This window comes from Balaenoptera ricei, chromosome 18 (assembly GCF_028023285.1).
Source record: "Balaenoptera ricei isolate mBalRic1 chromosome 18, mBalRic1.hap2, whole genome shotgun sequence".
NCBI classification, from domain to species: domain Eukaryota; kingdom Metazoa; phylum Chordata; class Mammalia; order Artiodactyla; family Balaenopteridae; genus Balaenoptera; species Balaenoptera ricei.
In genome coordinates this window covers 10,215,334-10,236,324 of record NC_082656.1, presented here as the reverse complement: position 1 = coordinate 10,236,324, position 20,991 = coordinate 10,215,334, and the positions used below count along the sequence as shown (strand labels likewise).

At 34.4% G+C, this 20,991-nt stretch overlaps 1 protein-coding gene across 4 annotated transcripts in view; it reads right to left on the bottom strand.

The window, feature by feature from the left end:
• Positions 1-20,991, bottom strand: part of RFC3 (replication factor C subunit 3) — a 775,950-nt gene that overhangs the window by 739,601 nt on the left and 15,358 nt on the right. For all 4 annotated transcript variants that reach the window (XM_059902817.1, XM_059902818.1, XM_059902819.1 and 1 more), the window contains exon 3: positions 17,032-17,133. In XM_059902817.1, coding sequence (XP_059758800.1) covers positions 17,032-17,133 — 102 coding nt within the window. The remainder of the gene's footprint in view (positions 1-17,031; positions 17,134-20,991) is intronic.

Below are 20,991 nucleotides of genomic sequence, written 5' to 3'. Positions count from 1 at the left end.
AATAATGCTTTTATAAGTGCCTTCCAGAGAAAAAGATTCCACCAAATTCCATCAAACTGTGTTGAAGTTTGTTACTCTAAGCCATATTACTCTATGTCTAATTTAAATCTTTCACGCTATATTGTTTTTTATCCTGTCTTTGGTTAAAAACTTTAAGATTCCTCTCAAATTTTGTACTGTAAAGAATAATACTTGGGGAATAGACAATTGATATGTGTTTGTGGATAACTGACATGTGGTTTTCATTTATCTTAAGAGAATTAGCAAGTTAAGGCAGATTAATTGATTATAGTTTATCAACCATCAAGAGAGCAGCACCAACAATAATTCAAAATATCTGAACTAAAAATTGCTAACTGGTATAGAAACAATGTATTCTCTTAACTGACCTAATTTCACTAGTCTACCCACTAGTTTGTTAATGCATTCAATGAAGTGTTAAGGCTCCCACTGGGCTGTATAATCTGGTAGAATCACAATACATTGGAAACAGACCTGTTATCTCAAGGCCTTTGCAGTTGAGGAGATCAGTTCCATATTGATTTGGGGGCACTATTACTTACACCTATAAACATCATTCTGCTTGAGCATTAGACAGTGTGGCTGGCAAGGAGGAAGAGGGGTATCCTGGTAGAAGAAATGACATATGCAAAAGCACAGCAGTTCAGGGTGCCTTGGCCACCTTTGTATCCATTTCTTCTTTTCCCCATCCCCCAAATATAGAATCTTGTTCAATATGGGTTGGATATCTGGTTATCTCATCCTGATTTTGAGTTCAATGCTGGCCCAGCTGGCACAGTGATAAAGGAACATGTGCATAAAGTCTATTGCTCCAGAGCTCACTGGATTGGCCAGATAGTTGCTCAGCTGCAGGAAAGAAAGGACTGGCAAACATATAAATCTAACATTAATAAGAAATTGTAATAACTTAATGAATAAAAATAGCTCTTTTGGGAACTTTTCAAATGTAAGATTTCTACATTTTTCATAGTACAGAGACATTTTATTTTTTCAAAAAAAAAAACCCAGAAGACAAGTGATAGTAGATAGTGAAAATGTAAAAGGACTTTGCAATTCATAAAGGGCTAAATTAATTTAATTTATATTGCTTATTGACTCATAAAAAATGTAATGATTTTTAATTTTAAATCTAAATCTCTTCATTTCTAAAAATTTCAATCACATAGTTGTATTGATCTCTCTGGAAGCTTTTTGATTTGGATACTAAGAATTACCTCTATTTTAAAGAAATGACCAGATCTCTCTCTGAGGTTTTTCCTGTGCAAGATTCTACATCCCATTTCCTCTGGTTAAAAGCAGCAGGGAGATGGTGGCAGTGGGATTAATTTCAAGAACCTTCATATCTACCCAAAATGAATTCACTGGTTATGCAGAGCAGACAAGGAAGTTTGACAGCTAAACTCACATATATCCAGTATGTTGAAATTCTATTTGACAGTTGATTTTGAAAGATTTTTTTCAAAACATATACGTTAAGCCACATGTTTCAAAAACTGAGAGCAATGAAATCCTTGATATGATCCATGAGAAATAAATATTAGGTGCTTCGGAAACTAAAACAAGACGGATTGCTAGTATCAAACTCACTACCCATATTCTCCAAACACTTTTGACAGCCTCCATCATCAGTAAAACATTTTTAATATATCCTCAACATATATACTCATTTGCTTATTTGTATATTATACCATTTATTACTAACTTATTATTGTATACATTATAAAACATATGCAAAAATAGAAATTTTAAAAAGAATGAAATAAGGGGGAACTAAATTATATTTTAAATGACTACTTTTAATAGTTGAAGACTATCATTAGCTAAGTCTATTTAGGAGTGAGACTCTTTGTTAATGGTAATGGATAAAAATCCATATTTAAGATTATCTTCTCAGAAATTTCTAAAAATAGTTAAACTAGTTCTTCTAAGAGCCAGTAAGTTGATTTTTATCCCTTAACGGAGTTCAGATAAAGCTCATAGTAGAAAAAGGAGCAGGGGCCATTCAGACGTTTTCTTGTTCACCTGTGCTTATATTTTTATTATCGTCTGCATTTCCTGGTTTCTTTGCAGGATCCTTTTCATTAACTTCTCCCTTATGTGAAGGTTAATTAAGTTAAAGCTAGATAACATAATCCACAAAGCCACTTAAATAAAGCACATAGAAACTGCAATATGAGCAGTTTCTGGACTTGGTTATAGGGGCAAAAGCATGAAGGAATGATTGGAAATTAAATTGTGAGGACGAGTTCATTCTTGTTGCTATTAATATTTAGCATCTTAAGCTTTAATTAGAGTCAATATAGAACTAAACAATAGAAGACATTCGTCAAAGGTTATACTGCAAGCAAATAATTTTATAAACTACAATGCAAGATTGCTATCCAGTATTTATTTTTTATTTACTTACTCTTTGTTTTTCCACTCATCTCTCCAACCCTCTCCCCTCTGGCAACCACCTGTTTGTTCTCTGTATCTATATCTCTGTTTCTATGTTGTTATGTTTGTTCATTTGTTTTGTTTTTTAGATTCCACATATAAGTGAAATCATACAATATTCGTCTTTCTTTGTCTGACACTTCACTTAGCATAACACCTTCCAGGTCCATTCATGTTGTCACAAACAGCAATACTTTATTTTTTTATGGCTGAATAATATCCTATTGTATATACACACCACAACTTCTTTACCCATTCATCTATTGATGGGCACTTAGACTGCTTCCATATCTTGGCTGTTGTGAATAATGCTGCAATGAACATAGAGGTGCATATATCTTTTTAAATTAGTGTTTTTGTGTTCTTTGGAAAAATACCCAGAAGTGGAATTGCTGGATCATATGGTAGTTCTATTTTTAATTTTTTGAGGAATCTCCATACTGTTTTCCACAGTGGCTGCACCAGCTTACATTCTCACCAACATTGTACCAGGGGTTCCCTTTTCTCCACATACTCACCAACACTTGTTATTTGTTGTCTTTTTGATAACAGCTATTCTGACAGGTGTGAGGTGGTATCTCATGATTTTGATTTGCATTTCCCTGATAATTAGTGATGCTGACCATCTTTTCATGTGTCTGTTGGCCACCTTTATGTCTTCTTTGGAAAAATGTCTATTCAGGTCCCCTGACCATTTTTTAATCAGGGTGTTTTGTTTTTTTTTTAATGTTGACTTGTATGAGTTCTTTGTATATTTGGATATTAACCCCTTATCAGAGATATCATTTGCAAATGTCTTCTCCTATTCAGTAGATGGCCTTTTCATTTTGTTGATAGTTTCCTTCTCTGTGCAAAAGCTTTTTAGTTTGATGTAGTCCCATTTGTTTATTTTTGCTTACGTTGCCCTGGCCTGAGGAGACATATTCAAAAAAGTATTGCTAAGACATATGTCAAAGAGCACACTGCCTATGTTTTCTTCTAGGATTTTTATGGTTTCAGGTCTAATATTTGAATCTTTAATCCAGTTTGAGTTTATTTTTGTATATGGTGTGAGAAAGTAGTCTAGTTTGATTCTTTTGCATTTAGCTATCCAGTTTTCCCAACACCATTTATTGAAGAGGTCGTCTTTTCCTCATTGTATATTCTTGCCTCCTTTGTCATAGATTAATTAACCAGAGAAGTGTGGGTTCATTTCTGGGCTCTCTGTTCTCTTCCATTGATCTCTGTGTCTGTTTTTTTGTGCAGTACCATACTCTTTTGATGACTGTAGCTTTGCAGTATAGTTTGAAATCTGAAAGTGTGATACCTCCAGCTTTGTTCATCTTTCTCAAGATTGTTTTGGCTATTTGGGGTCTTTTGTGTTCCATAAAAATTTTAGAATTATTTGTTCTAGTTATGTGAAAAATGCCATTGGTGTTTTGATAGAGATTTCATTGAATCTGTAGATTGCTTTGGGTAGTATGGTCATTTTAACAATACTAATTCTGACCCATGAGCATGGTGTATCTTTCCATTTGTGTTGTCTTCAGTGTCTTACAGTTTTCCAAGTACAGCTCTTTTACCTCCTTAGTTGGATTTATTCCCAGGTATTTTTTCTTTTTGATGCAATTGTAAATGAAATTGTTTTCTTAATTTCTCTTTCTGATACTGTATAGAAATGGAACAGATTTCTGTATATTACTTTTGTGTCCTGCAACTTTACTAAATTTATTTATTAGTTCAATAGCTTTTTGGTGGCATCTTTAGGATTTTCTATGTATAGCGTCAAACCATTGGCAGTTACAGTTTTACTTCTTCCTTTCCAATTTGGATTCCTTTTGTTTCTTTTTCATGTCTGATTGCTATGGATAGGACTTCTAATACTAGGTTGAATAAAAGTGGCAAGAGTGGGCATCCATGTCTCGTTCCTGATCTTAGAGGAAATGCTTTCAGCTTTTCACCATTGAGTATGATGCTAGCTATAGGTTTGCCATATATGGCCTTAATTGTGTTGAGGTATATCCCCTCTATTCCCACTTTGTTGAGAGTATTTATCATAAATGGAGGCTGAATTTTGGCAAAAGCTTTTTCTGCATCTATTGAGATGATCATATAATCTTTATTCTTTAATTTGTTAATGTGATATATTACATTGACTGATTTGTGGATATTAAACCACCCTTGCACCCCTGGGATAAATCCCACTTGATCATGATGTATGATCCTTTTAATGTAGTGTTAAATTCGGATTGCTAATATTTTGCTAAGGAGTTTTGCATCTATGTTCATCAGTAATATTGACCTGTAATTTTCTTTTTTGTGGTGTCTTTGCCTAGTTTTGGTATCAGGATGATGTTGGCCTCATAGAATACATCTGTAAGTGTCCTTCCTCTTCAATTTTTTGGAATAGTTTGAGAAGGAAAGGCATTAATTCTTGATTAAATGTTTGGTAGAATTTACCCGTGAAGCTGTCTGGTCCTGGACTTCTGTTTGTTGGGATTTCTTTTATTACTGATTCAATTTCATTACTGGTAATTGGTCTGTTCATATTTTGTATTTCTTCCTGATTCAGTCTTGGGAGATTGTATGTTTCTAGGAATTTATCCACTTCTTCTAGTTTGCCCTTTTTATTGGTGTATAATTGTTTATAGTAATCTTTTATGATCCTTTGTATTTTTGTGGTGTTAGTTGTAACTTCGTTTTCATTTCTGATTTTATTTATTTGGGCTCTCTCTCTTTTCTTCTTGATGGGTCTAGTTAAAGGTTGTTATTCAGTATTTAAGAACAAGCCAATAAACATACAATAATCTCATTAAAAAGAAGCCATGTAAACAATTAACAAGGCAATTTATTCCAAAAGTAAACATGAAAATTAATGAAGTGGTTTACATTTTAAAATAATTCCTCCAATAAATTATAGACAAACTGTGTTAAGACCATTAGGGTTATTTTTATATATTATAGGCAAATATTTATATATACAAAATATGTAGGTATATATACCATTACAGTGGTTTTAGGATGCAAATACAACAACTTGTGCTTTTGGGGTCTGCATCCCTAGGTAAATAATTCTATCAAGTTTAGAAATATATCTCAACAATATTTTCCCTCTTTTTCATTCATTATGTTTCCATATTTCTAAGTAGAATTGAAATATTCTTTTTGGTCCTTAATCTAGTTTGAAAGCATCTATTGATATAATCTGATAAATATTAGAAATGGTTCCTTGATGTCAAAATCTCCTGGATGAAACTGTGGCAAAAGTCCTCCCTCTGGTATGACCTGTGCTTTCACCTATTATGGATTTAAAAGTTTGCCTTTTTTGTATTCACATCAATATAACAAACTTGATGGCATTTTGGAAATATAACACTTACTACTGGAGAAGCACTTGCTTTTTAAGGTGCTTCGAATCAATCATAGTTTTCCACACAGCACCCTGTGAAATAAGACACAGCCCCACATCCCTTCACTCACCACCCCTGCACACCTCTCAGCCGGTGCTTCCCAAACTTTTCCCATTTTGCAGGCAACATTCATGATTTTTGTCACATCCTGTACCACCTACACTATTATTTATTTAAAATTTTTAGGGACAACCTTTCCTTTTAACTTAATTATAATCTCAGCTAATTACTCTGAAATCACTGTTGTATGGGCTATTTTTATCTTAATACATTATATACATACATATAAAAATATTGGTTTTGCCCACCAACATTATATACAATATGCTTTGAGAAACAGATGCCTAAGAGCAGGATCCCAGGACATTGGTGGCAAGAGAAAGGTAAACAGCCAGGCCAGAGGGTGCCCTAAATACAGATATTTTCTGAATCCAGTTTCCCCAGTAGAACTAATAAAGGAACAATCTATTTCGGTTATATATGATATTCTTATAAGGTACAATTAATAGATTATCTGCTTTTACTCCAAACATCTCCCAGAATACCTTTTTACTTCAAAACATGTCCAACAAAACCTTAGTATCTGTTGCCATAATTGTTATTGGAGATGTGCAGTGACTTTCAGGAAAATCAAGGTTTTTGCACATACAAGGACAGCCATATTTTCAGCCACTAGTCTTATGGGGACTTTAGCAAATGTTTTATATTTTTTTATAGTGGGATAAATACCTCCATATTTTTCGCTAAATAGCTCAGGGGAAAACTGACTAACCTGCATTTTGGTGAAATAAAATTGTTATTCCTGAGTAGAATTAACTCATATATGTGTTGTTTTGTTTGTTTGCCTCAAGATAAACTAAATAGAGGATGCATGATTTTAATATAATGTGACAGATTTCCATTTGCTACACATAGAAATTAATTTCGTTATTTGATACTTTACATTTTATAAAATAGGGTTCCTCCCTTCAAAGCTTTTCCAGACTAGACGGGGAGACAAAACTAATAAACATGAACCAATAAATTAAAAATTAAGTGCAATCTATTTAACTGTGGAAATGGTATGTAATTCCATGAAACTGAATTTACTTCATATTGATTCAAAAGTCAGTATTAGAATCATTTTTTCCTGTTGGTTTTCTTTCTCATATAAAAATTCTACAAAGGGTTATATTTTATATTTTTGTAGTTGTTTGATAAATGCTACATAAAATCAGATCCCTTCAGAGGTTTTCTTTTCTTCTTTTTTTTTTTCTATTGTGCCTATGCAGGGCATTCTAACCATGAAGCAAAAAAATAGGAAATGGATTAGGAGGAAAAAATTTCCATCTAACTTTGTATTATCTTTGAAAAGGAGGCTGAAGTTGCTAATTTGAATAGCTATTTTATGCATACAGTTTTTATTGTACAGTAATAAAAGAAAAAAAATCCTTAGAAAAATGTGAAAAATAAAGACAATTAAAATATATCTCAAGGTATATTTTTGCAACTCTTAAGATACATATTGTTTATTCAATAGAATAAATTGACCAGTAAGCTCCCTTCATGACTTACTATATGTATACAACATTGATACAATGGTGTATTGACCTCACAGACATTTTTTTAAGATTTGTAAATAAACAGATTGGCATGTACAGTATCAGATACTTAACTAGAGCACACATTTCCCAGGGAGCTATAACCTTTATGTGAATTTAAATGGTAACACTTTTTTTCTATATAGATACAGACTGTACTTTATATTTTTAATGTTTATAGTTAATGAGCCGAGATGTTTCTTAATAAATGCATTATCTAGGCTTCTCAGGGGTTGACTGGGGCTACAGTACCCTAGATTATTTTTGTAATTAGAGCAGGAACCCCCATAACTATCACTATTCACTATAGGGACCTAAAGGAATAGAGAGCAGAGGCTACAGAGCCATGATTCTTCGTTACAATAATGTAGAAATGTAATATGTGTACTGGGTCATTTACTACATTAAAGTTTACATTTAGAAAATAGTATAGAAGCTATTTAGAAACGTAGTTTATAACCTAGAGCCATTTGAAAAAGTTGCATTATACGAAAGAAAATCTGGTACCCAGAAAGAGAATCTAGGGACAATTAAAAATTGAAGATTAGGATATTACTCTGCAGGCAGGGGAAAAAAAGAGATATTTCACTCTGCCTGTTAATTTAAGTAAATACACATTTATCTCTGTTTTTGCTGTTCAATTTACTTAATATTTCCTAGGCTTTGATATGTCCCAGCAGGCTGCTAACTTCAGATCATTGGTCTAATATTCCCCCTTGTTATTTTCTTTCTCAACCATCTATGCACTGAGTTTTTCTCAATACCTTCCCTGTTCTCATAAGCTCACAAGCTCTTAATTTCCAGAAGAAGAATACTTCTAGGTCCTCTTAAATTTTCCCCTTCTCACATCTAGTCAAATTGCAAAAGGTGAGCAGATTTCTGTGGCTGGCAGGCACATGCTATAGAGCAGGCCACGTCTCATTTCTGGACTCCTGCATAGCATCTTTATCCCCTGGAAAGAGGGAAAGGGGTATAAGGGCCCACTGCCCACATTAGAACCTGTTCAAGTTTCTGTTAGAGAGTTGGTGAACTGGAACACAAAATAACTGCTGGCAACAATGGGGCAAGAGTGTGGTACAGTAAAGAAGGAGCATGGCCCAAGTCTCTCTGACTCCTGGAAGAGAGTGTCTGAGTTGTGTAACCAATATATAATATAAGATATGCAGAAAGATACAGGCACTACAGACAGCTACCACACTTAATTTTTAACTATCTATACATTAGAAATTCTTGTTCATTCTCAAAAGCAAAATAACCTTAAAATATAATAAGTTGAATTTGTGATATAGATTTTAGGGATTGAAAGAATTTGGTTCATTTTGTGAAGAGTTCCTCACCTGGGCAATTGTGATGGGATGTAATATGAATTTTAATTGCCAAGCCAACCAAAAATGAAGATAATTCTACGTGTCATTCCTTAATGCATAAAACTCATCAGAATGGAATCTCAGATCTTCAGAGAGAAGCAGATGTCTTCCCCTTATGTATCTGCTAAATGCCCAGAAACTTCAAAATGTGCACAGAAGGAGCTATCAGACACCAGACTAGAAATACTGCCAATCCTTGGGGATTGGAATCTCCACCAAAGGATTCCTCCTTAGGGACACCCAAAGCAAGGTGCAATGCAATGCCTCCAAATCTCAGGATGCCTGGCGGTATGAGCATCATGAATGATGTTAAGAAGAAGCATCTAATGGGAGCACATCATTTACTACCATAGGAGCAGTAGAAGGTAGTATTTATATATCCTCCCCTGAGCCATGTCTCTCTACACATCTTTCAATCAGAGCTTCAAACAAAATTCCAAAACAAATCCTGAACAAAACCCAGCGTAATGCTTTTTTCTTTCCAACCATCACTGTATAACCCTTGCTGCTGATAAAGAACTCAGTATGTGCAAGGTGACAGACGCTTCATTTGCTAAGTCTGGGAGGGGAAGAATTGGGGGGTTATGCTTTCCCACAGCTGCCCCTCTATGAAACTCCTCTATAGGAACCTCAGTCAGGAGCTTTCCCTCAAATTAAGCCAACAGCCTATAATCTGATAAAGAAGAAAGATTTTCATTATGAAGAGAGTTTCAGTAAACATTTTGGAAACAAATTAGATAAGGGCAAGAGTGAACAAAAAGCAATCCATCTAGTGATGAGTTGTTACCTAATTACAGTAGGAATGATTCTTGCAAACGTTTGAAGAATGGCTCCTCTACATTCTGTTTTAATGCATTATAATACTCTTGTCAAGAAAAATGAGGGAAAAGAAGGTCATTAGTAAGCTTTTATATGGGGGTAAAATTGGTAACATAAATTACAAAGTTTAAACCATCTATCGGTATCTTGATACATTCCAAAATTTTGCTTATTCTGTGCCAAGATCAATGGTATTACCATCCAACTGATAGAAAAATCAAGTCCTCAAATAATATAACTTGCACTTGAGAATAAGCAGCTGGATGTTAGGAACTGTGACTTCCTGTCCCATATTTTTTCACTAATCCCTTTATTGATGCAGTGCCAGAGGGAGGCCTAGCTTAAAAAGAGCCAATGAAACAGAATAGTCATTACATTAAACTTGTGCTTAGAAATAGCCACATGCTGGCTTTTTCTTTAGATAGCAGATTTTTAACACAAAGAAGCATAACTCTCTTTATTCATTTTATTTTATCTGTATTTTAACCTACTAATCAAATGGAAAATTAATATTTGTCTCAAAGTTTAGTTAATAATTTATTCTGTTGCCATTTTATCATAACCAAAATAAATACAGTACAAAAAATAATTGGTATAATTTATACTGTATATTATAGTTTGAAAGTCAAATAATGTAAATCCATTACACTTTAAATTCATGATGAAATACTCCTGTAATTATCATTTCCTGACTGATGCAGGCTTTTTTCAAACCTTTTTTCTAACTGAGATGTTACCTCTATATGCTGAAGCTTACTTTCTATTCACTTTCTCATTTAATGGTTTTTTCCTCTAACTTCATGACCTAATTATTATATAAAAGTATTAAATCCTTAAAATTTCTTTAGAATCATTCCCATTATTAACCATAGACCCTCCCTTCAGTGAGGGCTTCCTGGAGATGGTTTTTTTCTTACTAATCTGCATAAGCTCTTCATGTCATGACATTTATATATATTTACAGTCATATTTAATATTGTCAAACGGTTCTTCAAAGTATTTGACCATTTTACACTTTTACCAGTGAGATGTAAATGGGAAGTAGCACTAAAGTTTACATTGCTCTTCTTGCTTTTTGACAAAGAATAACATTGATACAATATCATATACAAGATTATTTGAGCTTTACAAGATTTTTCTAGACCTGATGTTAAATAAACTGGGCTTTTGGCTATTTACACTCAGTTAAATCAGAATTGCTAGTTTACCCAAAGAGAAGTTCCCGTATTCATTTTCTCTTACACTGTTATAATTGTGATTTCTATTAAGACAGTAATGGTTATTGGTAGTTTAAAAATTTGTAAGGCAGATATATAGGAAAAATAGATTGCTTAGCTTAATATGTCATTAGAATAATTCTGTCCAAAAATAAAGCTCAAATATATTTCTTATTCAGTTTATTCTAAATTTTATATAGACATATATGAAAGCAACCCTACTGTAATTAGGTAACAACGCATCACTAGATGGATACACATACACACACACACACACACACATACATATATATAACTGTATATAAACACACAATCAATAAATCTTTTTGAAACGTAAGGTAACAAATCTCCCTTGGATAAATATACAGCTACATGCAAACTCTGTAAATTATGTTGAGGCCTTATAAATATATTAAATAGACAACCTAATACATTTAGTGTATTCACTCTTTAATCCCCTCATTCATATGCTGGGACTTTCTGATATATTCAACAACCCAAGAAACTAATTCTTACTCAATTATTTAGTGCCTGGTGCTAGATAGCAGCCCTGTGCAGACAGGGGACACCATGGTACCAAAGCTAGACTGGACCACAAGTGAAATTAAATTGATAGCTTACCTCTGGCACTATACGATTTCTCTTAAATGTTTGATATCCCTAGGAACTACTTAAGTTTCAGAGCTCTTCTTTCTAGCATTTTATTACAAATAATTGCCCCAGGAGTGTACTAATCACCTTACAGAACTTTACAAAAGTCATTTGACCCCAGTGAGCTAGATGGTAGCTTACCTACCACTGCCACCAAATCAAGCCCCCAGTCATCACTGGCATTTCTGAAGTTCATCCCAGGCTTTCCATACCTGTTTACTACCCTCTCTGCAAGCCCAAGCTTCCTCTCTTTGTCTTCATCATGATTTACTGTAAGTACCAAAGCAAGATGGCTGGAGTCCCCATAGAAACACACATCGTGATAAAAGACTCCATACTGCAGAGTGACTGGGAACTACTACTGAGGAATAATGCCTCTAAGTTAATAATGCCTGTTCAACAAAGTCAGTTTAGTTTCCCAGGTGTTTTCTCCCTAACACCTCATGCTGTAAAATATCCTAAATATTCATTTAAATGATGGACAAAGACTGAAATCCCTAAATACCAATATCTTTAAAAACAATCTCTTCATTTCCTAAAGATATGCAAACCCACAAACACATTTTGACATTTTATTAATAGTTAGTGATGTATGGCCCTATGTAGTGACTTCTAAGAGAAGCATCAGTGATTTCAAGAGAAGGGGGACTCCCAGCATGAGATGTGCACAGGGCATTTGACCCAGCTATTTTGACACTGGGGATGTTCTGACCCTGTTTTTATAAGCACAAGTGTTTCAAACAAAGTATACTGACTCTGATGAAAAAATACCAGAGAAAATTTTATTAGCCAATAGATCAATTCTCTATACAATGCAGTTGAGCCACTTTTAGTTTTGTCCACTTTCATTTTAATTTTTCTGAAATGATCCATTGCTATCACTTTTCTATATAAATTAACTGAAGATTGGACCCCTGGAACAATTTTTGTCCATATTAAGTTTTATCAATTATAGCTTGACCACTGTAAATGTGCTCTTTTGGCCATTATTTCTATGAAATTCCATGTTTTATAATCTAAATATTACCAAACTTTAATTCTTCTGTTGATTTATAGTCTATAACAGATTCCACCTTGTGCAGTTTTAGCTGTTGTCAGTTATATTTTGTGTTTATTACTTACACTAGATCTAATTTTCCCTGGATCACTATTAGTTGTTTTCACAAAGATGTCATCATTCTTCACTGCGCTCTCCAGTTAAAATTTAGCCATTTTCAGTCTTATTTTGTGTTTGTTATTCGTATCAGAATATTTGCTAGGAGTCTTATTTAAGAGTTGGGCCTTTGTATTTATTTCTTGGAACCAAAATATTAGTGGTGGGTGTAGGCACCAGGCAGGGCGGAAGCATTCTGCTTCAGCAATATATCTTTAAACCATGACCAAGTGAAGCTTAAATAAATTTTTGGAAAAAAGCCAATGAGTGCAGTAACGCACAAGAATTGCACTGTGGGAATATAGGAAGGGCACTCAATGGCTTGTTTAAGATATAGAAGAATAAGAGATTACTGAACCATCAAATTAGACAACTAAGAAGCTGAAAACTGAAGCCACAATACAAAATTATTTAGTGTACATGCTAGAACCTATATAATATGGTAAGTGATAGCAGGCCTGCTATAAGCTAGATGAAATGAGAAATCGACTATGGAAGGATGGAATTCAGACACTGCAAGGATTGCCTAGTAATAGGTAGCACCTGAGGGCAGTACCCCTTCTATTGCCTAATTCTATAAAAAACCTCCAGCTGGGAACTAGATGTCTCTGACCTGGCAAATTTCTCACTTCTCCCAGGTTACTTTGACAAATAATTTTCAGGAGGCTTGGGGAAACTGGCTGTATTCACCATGCCCTTGATAATGTGAGCTTCCACACCTCTTCTTTGCAGCCTCCATAGAAATGAAAGTGAGAGCAGCCTTAAAAACAATAGTACACAATGTTTAACATAAAATGAAGTGCTATTATTATGAAAGGGGAAAATCTTTGCTTATACAGGGTCTTCAGAAATGCCAGAAACTGTGCTAGTGGCTGAACTTGTACGGAAATCTAGACTTAGTCTCTGAGTCTAGGCCGTTAGAGAAGGTGAGGAGGTATAAACATTGTGGTACGTTCTGTAACAGGTACAGGTACAAGTGCTTTAAGAGCACAAAGGAGAAAGTAATCAAGCATGGCAAAGGCTTCCAAAGAAGGTGGCATTGATTTGGGTCTTGAAGGATGAATAACTAGGAAGTTGCTTATTAGAGAAGGAAGAGAATAGCTAGGAAATTCTGGATCAAGTCCCTGGCTATGAGTTGAGGTTAATGACAATAATGATTCCCATCTATGCAATCTTTTGATCTGTTTTGAGGCAGAGTCCTGGGCTGAGTTAGAATCTGCAGGAGCCTATGGGCAATTGACGTTCTCATGCTCTCTCCATTCCCAGGTTCAGAGGCACAGGTCATTGATCACAGTGGTATGCAAAGATTCCAGAATCCATGGGGAATTTGCTTTCTTTAAACTTTACTGGTATAGCTCTCTATTTAAAGTCACCAAATAGATTACATAATTTATCAAAATACAACTTTTTTAAATCTTTATTTTTTAATTTGACCAAAAGCAACAAAGTGGCTGACTTTAAAAAAATAAACAGTGAAAAAATCCTTAGCAGTATCTTACCCCGTTCATTCTTAACAGCTCCTGCAACACTTATGCTCAATATAATTCTTGGTGACAGGGTTTCCTTGGTTGTTTTTCTCTTCTCAACTCCCAACTATCATGCTAGGAAATCCTCTAAAATTTATATAATTTTACTTATAATTATTAGTTGATATTTTTATCATATAGCATATTTGTAACACATGGTTTCAATTTTTTTTAATGCGTCATTTTAGGTAAATCTGTCCTTTTACCCACAAAATTAACATTGTTTTGCTATATGCATAGTTCATTTTTTTAACCAACATATAGTGATAGTTTTGCACTCCAGAATGAATAAGACAGGATCCCTGACCTTTGGAGAGTTTAGAAGTATACATTTTAAAACTTTTCCTAATTATTAAGCATGAGAAGTTAAAAGTACTATATGATTTCAGAAGAAAAAGAGATTTATTATTTTTTGTGGAGAATCCAGGAAAGCATCATGGAGGAAGTGCCATTTGACCTGGGCTTAAGTGTTGGACAGACAATGAACACATGGGAATGGAAAAAGGTTATTCTAGGCAAAGAGAAAAATAAAATAAGGCTATATAGGCTAAGAGGTACATGTAGCCACACTGGAGAATAAACAGAGGTTTACAGTCACTTGAGGGCACGGTCATAAAGAAAATTATGGATGAAAGAGCTTTCTCAGTTTAAAAAAAAAAAAAGCCCATAGGAAATAGCTGAAATAAATGTGAAGATTTGACTTTTTAAATTTGGATATAATATCTTCAAAAATCACCACTTACACACATTAAACCCAAAATTTACACTGGCTCTAGATCTCATAAGAAAAAGGTAACACTGAAACGAGGTTCAGAACCAAATAACGTTCAAGAATATAAACCATCTATTATACTCAGATGGCAATGGAAATGCTATCTCAGCTATGAATATTTTTTAAAAACTTGAAGTGAGATATTAAGCTGCTAAAGTTTAAAAATATGACCAGTTTTTTCAGGCTGACTGAGAAAACCAAAGGCTAGATTGTGTTACTCTTCAATTTGTGGTTGTGGTTTCAGCAGAAAGAAATGACAGTGCATTAGTCACATTACATGGTACAATAACGGCCCTGGGGTGGGGTTATTATCAAATAATGACACCTTTGAAACTGTTTGACTAATGCTGTAAATTATCTCTGTATTGTACAAAAAGCATTACAGTATGATTTTTTGATGACTTTGGATTGCAAGGGATTAGCAAGTAGTGCTCAAAAGCAGCTAATTTAGGGGATTTAAAATGAAGAGCAATCTGAAGTTTCATGGCTATTCACTGAACTTGATACACTGGCAGAAGGCAGTAAAGACCTTCAGCCAGGTACGCCAGCACAGATCTCTCAAATCCAATTTGTAATACACATTTAAAGTCACCCACAAAGACATTTTAAAAACAGAAGAAATGTAATGGAGGAAAAGAAGCATTTCTAAGTAATACAATTAAAAAAATAACAGGAAAGAGTATTTCTGGCAATAATCACAGGGACTGCACACAGAGTCTATCAAGGGAAAAACACCTTCAATCTGGAAGCAAACAGCTGTAGAACAAACGGAATAAAAGAACTCAAGTAAATAAGTTTTATCAGAGTGTCAAAAACCTGTTCAGGTTCTTTGCAAAGGTTTTGAACTCTAAGTCCTATAGATCATTTCTTTTCTTTTTCTTCTTTTTTTAATCTAAATTAACAACATTCAGGATTTCATCTTTGTGCAAAGCTAACATCTATCTGTTAGGAATCCAGACCAAAAAAGAAAAATCCTTCCAAGTTTATCTGGATTAATAACTTTACAAACTTATGAACTTCTATAGCAAACTCAAAGAAAAAACTGAACAAAGTTAAGGAGGTAACACAGAAAGACAAGATTCTTAAGCATTTTTTTTAATGCAATGGCAGCAACAGTGGCCTTAGAGAGAAATAACACTTTTCTAAAGCTTATTAATGCCTACACTGAAGGCATTGAGAAAAATACACCATCCATACAAAGAATTAAGTCTGTGGAACTATTGTCAACAGATTGCAGAAGAGACATGGAAAGAACTCAAACCAAACACAAAATTGCATTTGTGTGGGACTTTATTTGAAGGGCTCTGATTTTGTTTCTAAATCCTTTCAGTCTAACCAATGCCTAAAAGTAAAAAGCTAAAACTTACCTGATGATGTTACTGATTCTGAAATATATATATTTAAATTAAAGATGAGCAATGAGGGGTTTTAAGAATTTTTAAATGGTGGATAGCTTGTGTGCACAAATGGATTCTTTAGTTATATACTCTCTAAGGTGGTTGGTTCTCTCTGGGATGTTGCTGCCAAGACCTGTTCAACTTCACCTGGCAACAATTTTTATGATGCCTGAAAGGACCCCTTTACTGTGGCCCAATGTTCACCAGATTTATTATTCAATTCTCCCACATTTTCAGGTGGCATTTCCCATGTTTTTAGTTATCCTAGATTCTGTGGAAAGGGGGAAAAACAAGCAAAAGCAGTCCTTTCTTCTTTTGAAAGCTAATTCTTTTCCCTTTTAAATAATTTCCTCTGTTTCCTTAAGATATTATGTTTTGAAACAGTCTATATAGAGACTGTTTTGGCCTTTTTAAAAAAGTCTAAACTAAAACCTTTGAATTTAAGTTTTCAAACCAAGTTAAAGTTCTGTTTGTGAAAAAAATTTTTATGTAAAAAAATTTTCAAAAAAGTTACAGTGTGGCATAGCTGGGTAGACAGGTAAGTAAATATATTCTATTCTTAGGATACTACCTACAGTGTAAGTGATTGCCTTAATTTATATCAAGCTCCCAGAACCTGAAAATAATATCCACATATAGTTCACACTTATATAATAAAATACCATAGACAGGGTGGTTTAAACAACAGACATGAATTTCTCACAGTTCTGGAGACTGGAAAGTCCAAGATCAAGGCACCAGTAAATTTGGTTCTCGGTGAGGGCTCTCTTCCTGGTTCATAGATGGTTGTCTTCTCCCTGTGTCCCTATATGGCAGAGAGAAGAAGCTCTGGTGTCTCTTCATCTTCTTAGAAGGGCACTAATCTCATTATGGGGACTCTACCATCATGACCTCATCTAAACCTAATTACCTCCCAAAGGCCTCACCACCTAATACTCACATTGGGGGTTAGTGCTTCAACATATGATTTTAGGGAGAACACATTTAGTCCATAAAACCAATTACATGATATTTTGAGGCACCTTAACTTCTCTCTTCTCTAGCTTTACTGTATTCCAATTGTATTCAAATCCTTTCAAAGCTAAGGTGTATCTGAATGTCAAGTTTTGTGCTTAAATGGAACTTCTTTCAGCTGGAAAAAATAGGTGGTACTTTGAGGAAATAAAACATAACATTATAAAGAAACTTCCCAAAGCTTCCCATTCTGAGTTTCCAATAAAGAACAAAGTAGCAGTTCAAAAAACATTTCCAGACCACCCAGTATACAGTATACACAGTGCCAGTACTGGGATTATAAAGATAAATAAGACACAATTACCGTCCTGAAGAAAGTATAACAAATAATAAAACAGTAAATCTTATCAAGAATTTGAATTCATAAACTTCAGAAAAGCAAGCAATCATTTCCCTGAATAAGGTCATTGCAAAATTAATGGTTACAAGACTTTTAAAAACATTTTTGTAGAATACTATATGCAACTTCAAAAGGAGATTTTTCTTTTCTGGATCTGTATAGGATTATTATGCTACTTGGAAATAATCATTTCTTGGAAATAATCACAAGTCATTTAAATGCCAAAGTGAAGTCTGAATTTTAAAATATCAAGTTCAGTTTATTTAAGTTTCTAAATGAGCAACACAGTATCCTAATTTATATATCTATGGCTAAACAAGAAACATTAAGGATTTCTTTGCACAAGATATCTTATCTCGCGTTAACTTACTGTACTCAATGGTGCCCTACAGACTGAATGAGAGGTAGGATGATTTCATCTAGCTGGTGTTGCTTTGATAAATACTTTTCTCTTTTCACATGATGAATCACCAAATGTCTACTTCAGGTAAGAAGCAGGAGTCTTTCTTTACCTAAGTCTCTAATTCATTATCAAGATAATTTAAGCATGTAGAAGTTGATAGACCCGCCACAAACCCAGAATGTTTAAAATTATTTTTATAAGTCATTTCCAGAATGGGAATAAATAAGTGAGAAATAAAAGGAAGGAAGGAAAAAGGGAAGGGAGGCAGGAAGGGGATGAATAAACACTGACAGCATCCTTTACGAATATCTAAACATCATTATTCCAAAAGAACAAGTAAGCATCATCTTGATTTTATAACTTCCATTTCTTTATGAATTTCTCTACAAGAAATCTGATATACTGAGAGTCCATTACATTGTGCAAAATGCCAGTCTTAACAGCAAATACAACATCATTAACCTTCATTCGTTATTACTTTCACCACTTCTTGCCTCACCAGTTAAGAAACCTGTGTCTGAGAAAGCTCCACAGTCACTGTTGTGTCACATATGTTTCTGAGGAAGAAACATGATTATCCCCAAATCTGGGGCTTCAGAAATGAATATGGTAGCATCAGACTATAAAAATGAACCCAGGGCTTCCCTGGTGGTGCAGTGGTTGAGAGTCTGCCTGCCAATGCAGGGGACACGGGTTGGAGCCCTGGTCTGGGAAGATCTCACGTGCCGCGGAGCAGCTGGGCCCGTGAGCCACAATTACTGAGCCTGCGCGTCTGGAGCCTGTGCTCCGCAACAAGAGAGGCCGCGATAGTGAGAGGCCCGCGCACCGCGATGAAGAGTGGCCCCCGCTTGCCACAACTAGAGAAAGCCCTCGCACAGAAACGAAGACCCAACACAGCCATATATAAATAAATAAATACTTAAAAAAAACAAAAATGAACCTAATACTAACTAAAGATTGAATATCACAGAGCAATCAGCAAAATCCTTTTACCCGAATTCTGATATTAAGCACTAATACCTTTCTCTCAAGTTTTTAAGTGAAGATATTAAAGTATGGAGAGGATCAGGGATTTGCCCAGAGTCCCTTAGCTGGTTAAACAGCATGACAAGACACAACCAATATTTTCTGACTGCAAAGTTTTGCTCTTTCCATTAGCTCACTATTCTCTAGAAACATCTGGCTATGCATGGGTAGGACTGAAGAGGAACAGTTGTTTAGGATGATCAACAACTTAGAAAATATTTCAGAACAGCACTAGAACTTCGTGAGAATTTAACCAGGGCATTGAAATTTATAGCAAAAACAGTCCTTCCAATTACAACAAAATTTCATAAGAAAAGAGGTTTATACCTAACAGGGTAACTCTTTTCTTTTCGAGAAATTTCACGAGAAAAGCTTATGCAATTAGAGCCATCCAGCTTCTCAGCTGGTCTGGGCTCCACCTTACAATAAACAAGGCTTCTCCCCTACAGCAGCTTTGCTGAGGCCCAGCTGACTGGATGCTGGGCTCAGAGAAAACCTAGGTCTGAGGTCTCTGGATTGAAAAAGAGCAATGGATTAAGTGTCAGGGTAGCTAGATACTAGTTTCAGTTCAGGTACTAGCTTGCTATATATGACCTTAAGCACATTTTAAAACCTTCTGTGATTACTTCACAATATCTTTCCATAGTTACTTCAGAACATTAGCTAGTCTCTCGAACTGTGGTCCTCAGACCACAAGCTCAGAATCCCCTGGGGCTCTTGTTGTAAATGAAGATTCCTGGGCCCCATTCCAGACCTACTATATCAAAATATCTAACATGAATCCAGAAAAACCCAGGTGCACTTTTAAAATTTGCACACTTAAAATTTACAAACTAACGGGACAGTCTTTATAATAAACCACACATTTTCTATCCTAATCCCAACATTTACTGGCACGTGACTTAACTTTCTCTCTGGGGAATTTGCAACCCCAAGGCTTTTCTTCTCAGTCATATCCAGCCAGCTCAATCTTTCTGGACCTCACTTCTCCCAGCTGTGAAATGAGTATGACAACTTCTAACTTATTGGGCAGATATGAAGAACAAATGAGATAATGCATTTATATCTTTAATGTGCCTAACAGAATTCCTAACACATAACAAATCCTTGATGAAGGAATCACAAGATCCAACACAGCCATAAATAAATAAATAAATAAATAAATAAATAAAATTAAAAAAAAAATTCTACTCAGACTACAATAAAACACAAGTACAATTAACATATTGGTATATGTATTTCCTATTATTCCCTTTACACAGTTATCTTTATGTTTCTGTAGTCAGAATCACACCATTTATGTGATTTTACTTCCTATATTTCACTTAACATAAAATTCACAAGCATTATCCCTTATAATGACATATTAGTTATAATCATTTTAATAACAGCATAATATTCCTACTTGTGAGTTGTAAATTAACTATGGTTATCTTAACTAATCCCCTACTCAGTGTTTAGGTTGTTTCAAATTTTACATAATTATGAATAAAGCTACAATTAATATTTTTACCCTACCCCATTTTAGGATTATTTCCATAAAAGACAGTCCCAAGAGTGTAATTGCAAGGTTAAATTCAACTATTTATTTCAATAAAAATTACCGAATTATTTATTCCAAATTATGCTGTAGTCTTTTAATATGTACTAAGATATGTAAAATGTTATATTTCTTGGATATTTCATTCAACTATTGTTCTATTCCTATATCAGCATTACAATATTTTAGATATAGTTTTAAAATATGGTTCAATGTCTAGTATATCTTGTGTAACTCATTTCTCTTTCTTTCAAAATATTCTGTACATTTTTTATGTGTATTTAACCTTCCAGATGAACTTTAGGATGATTGTGCCAAGTTGAAAAGCAAACCAAATCAA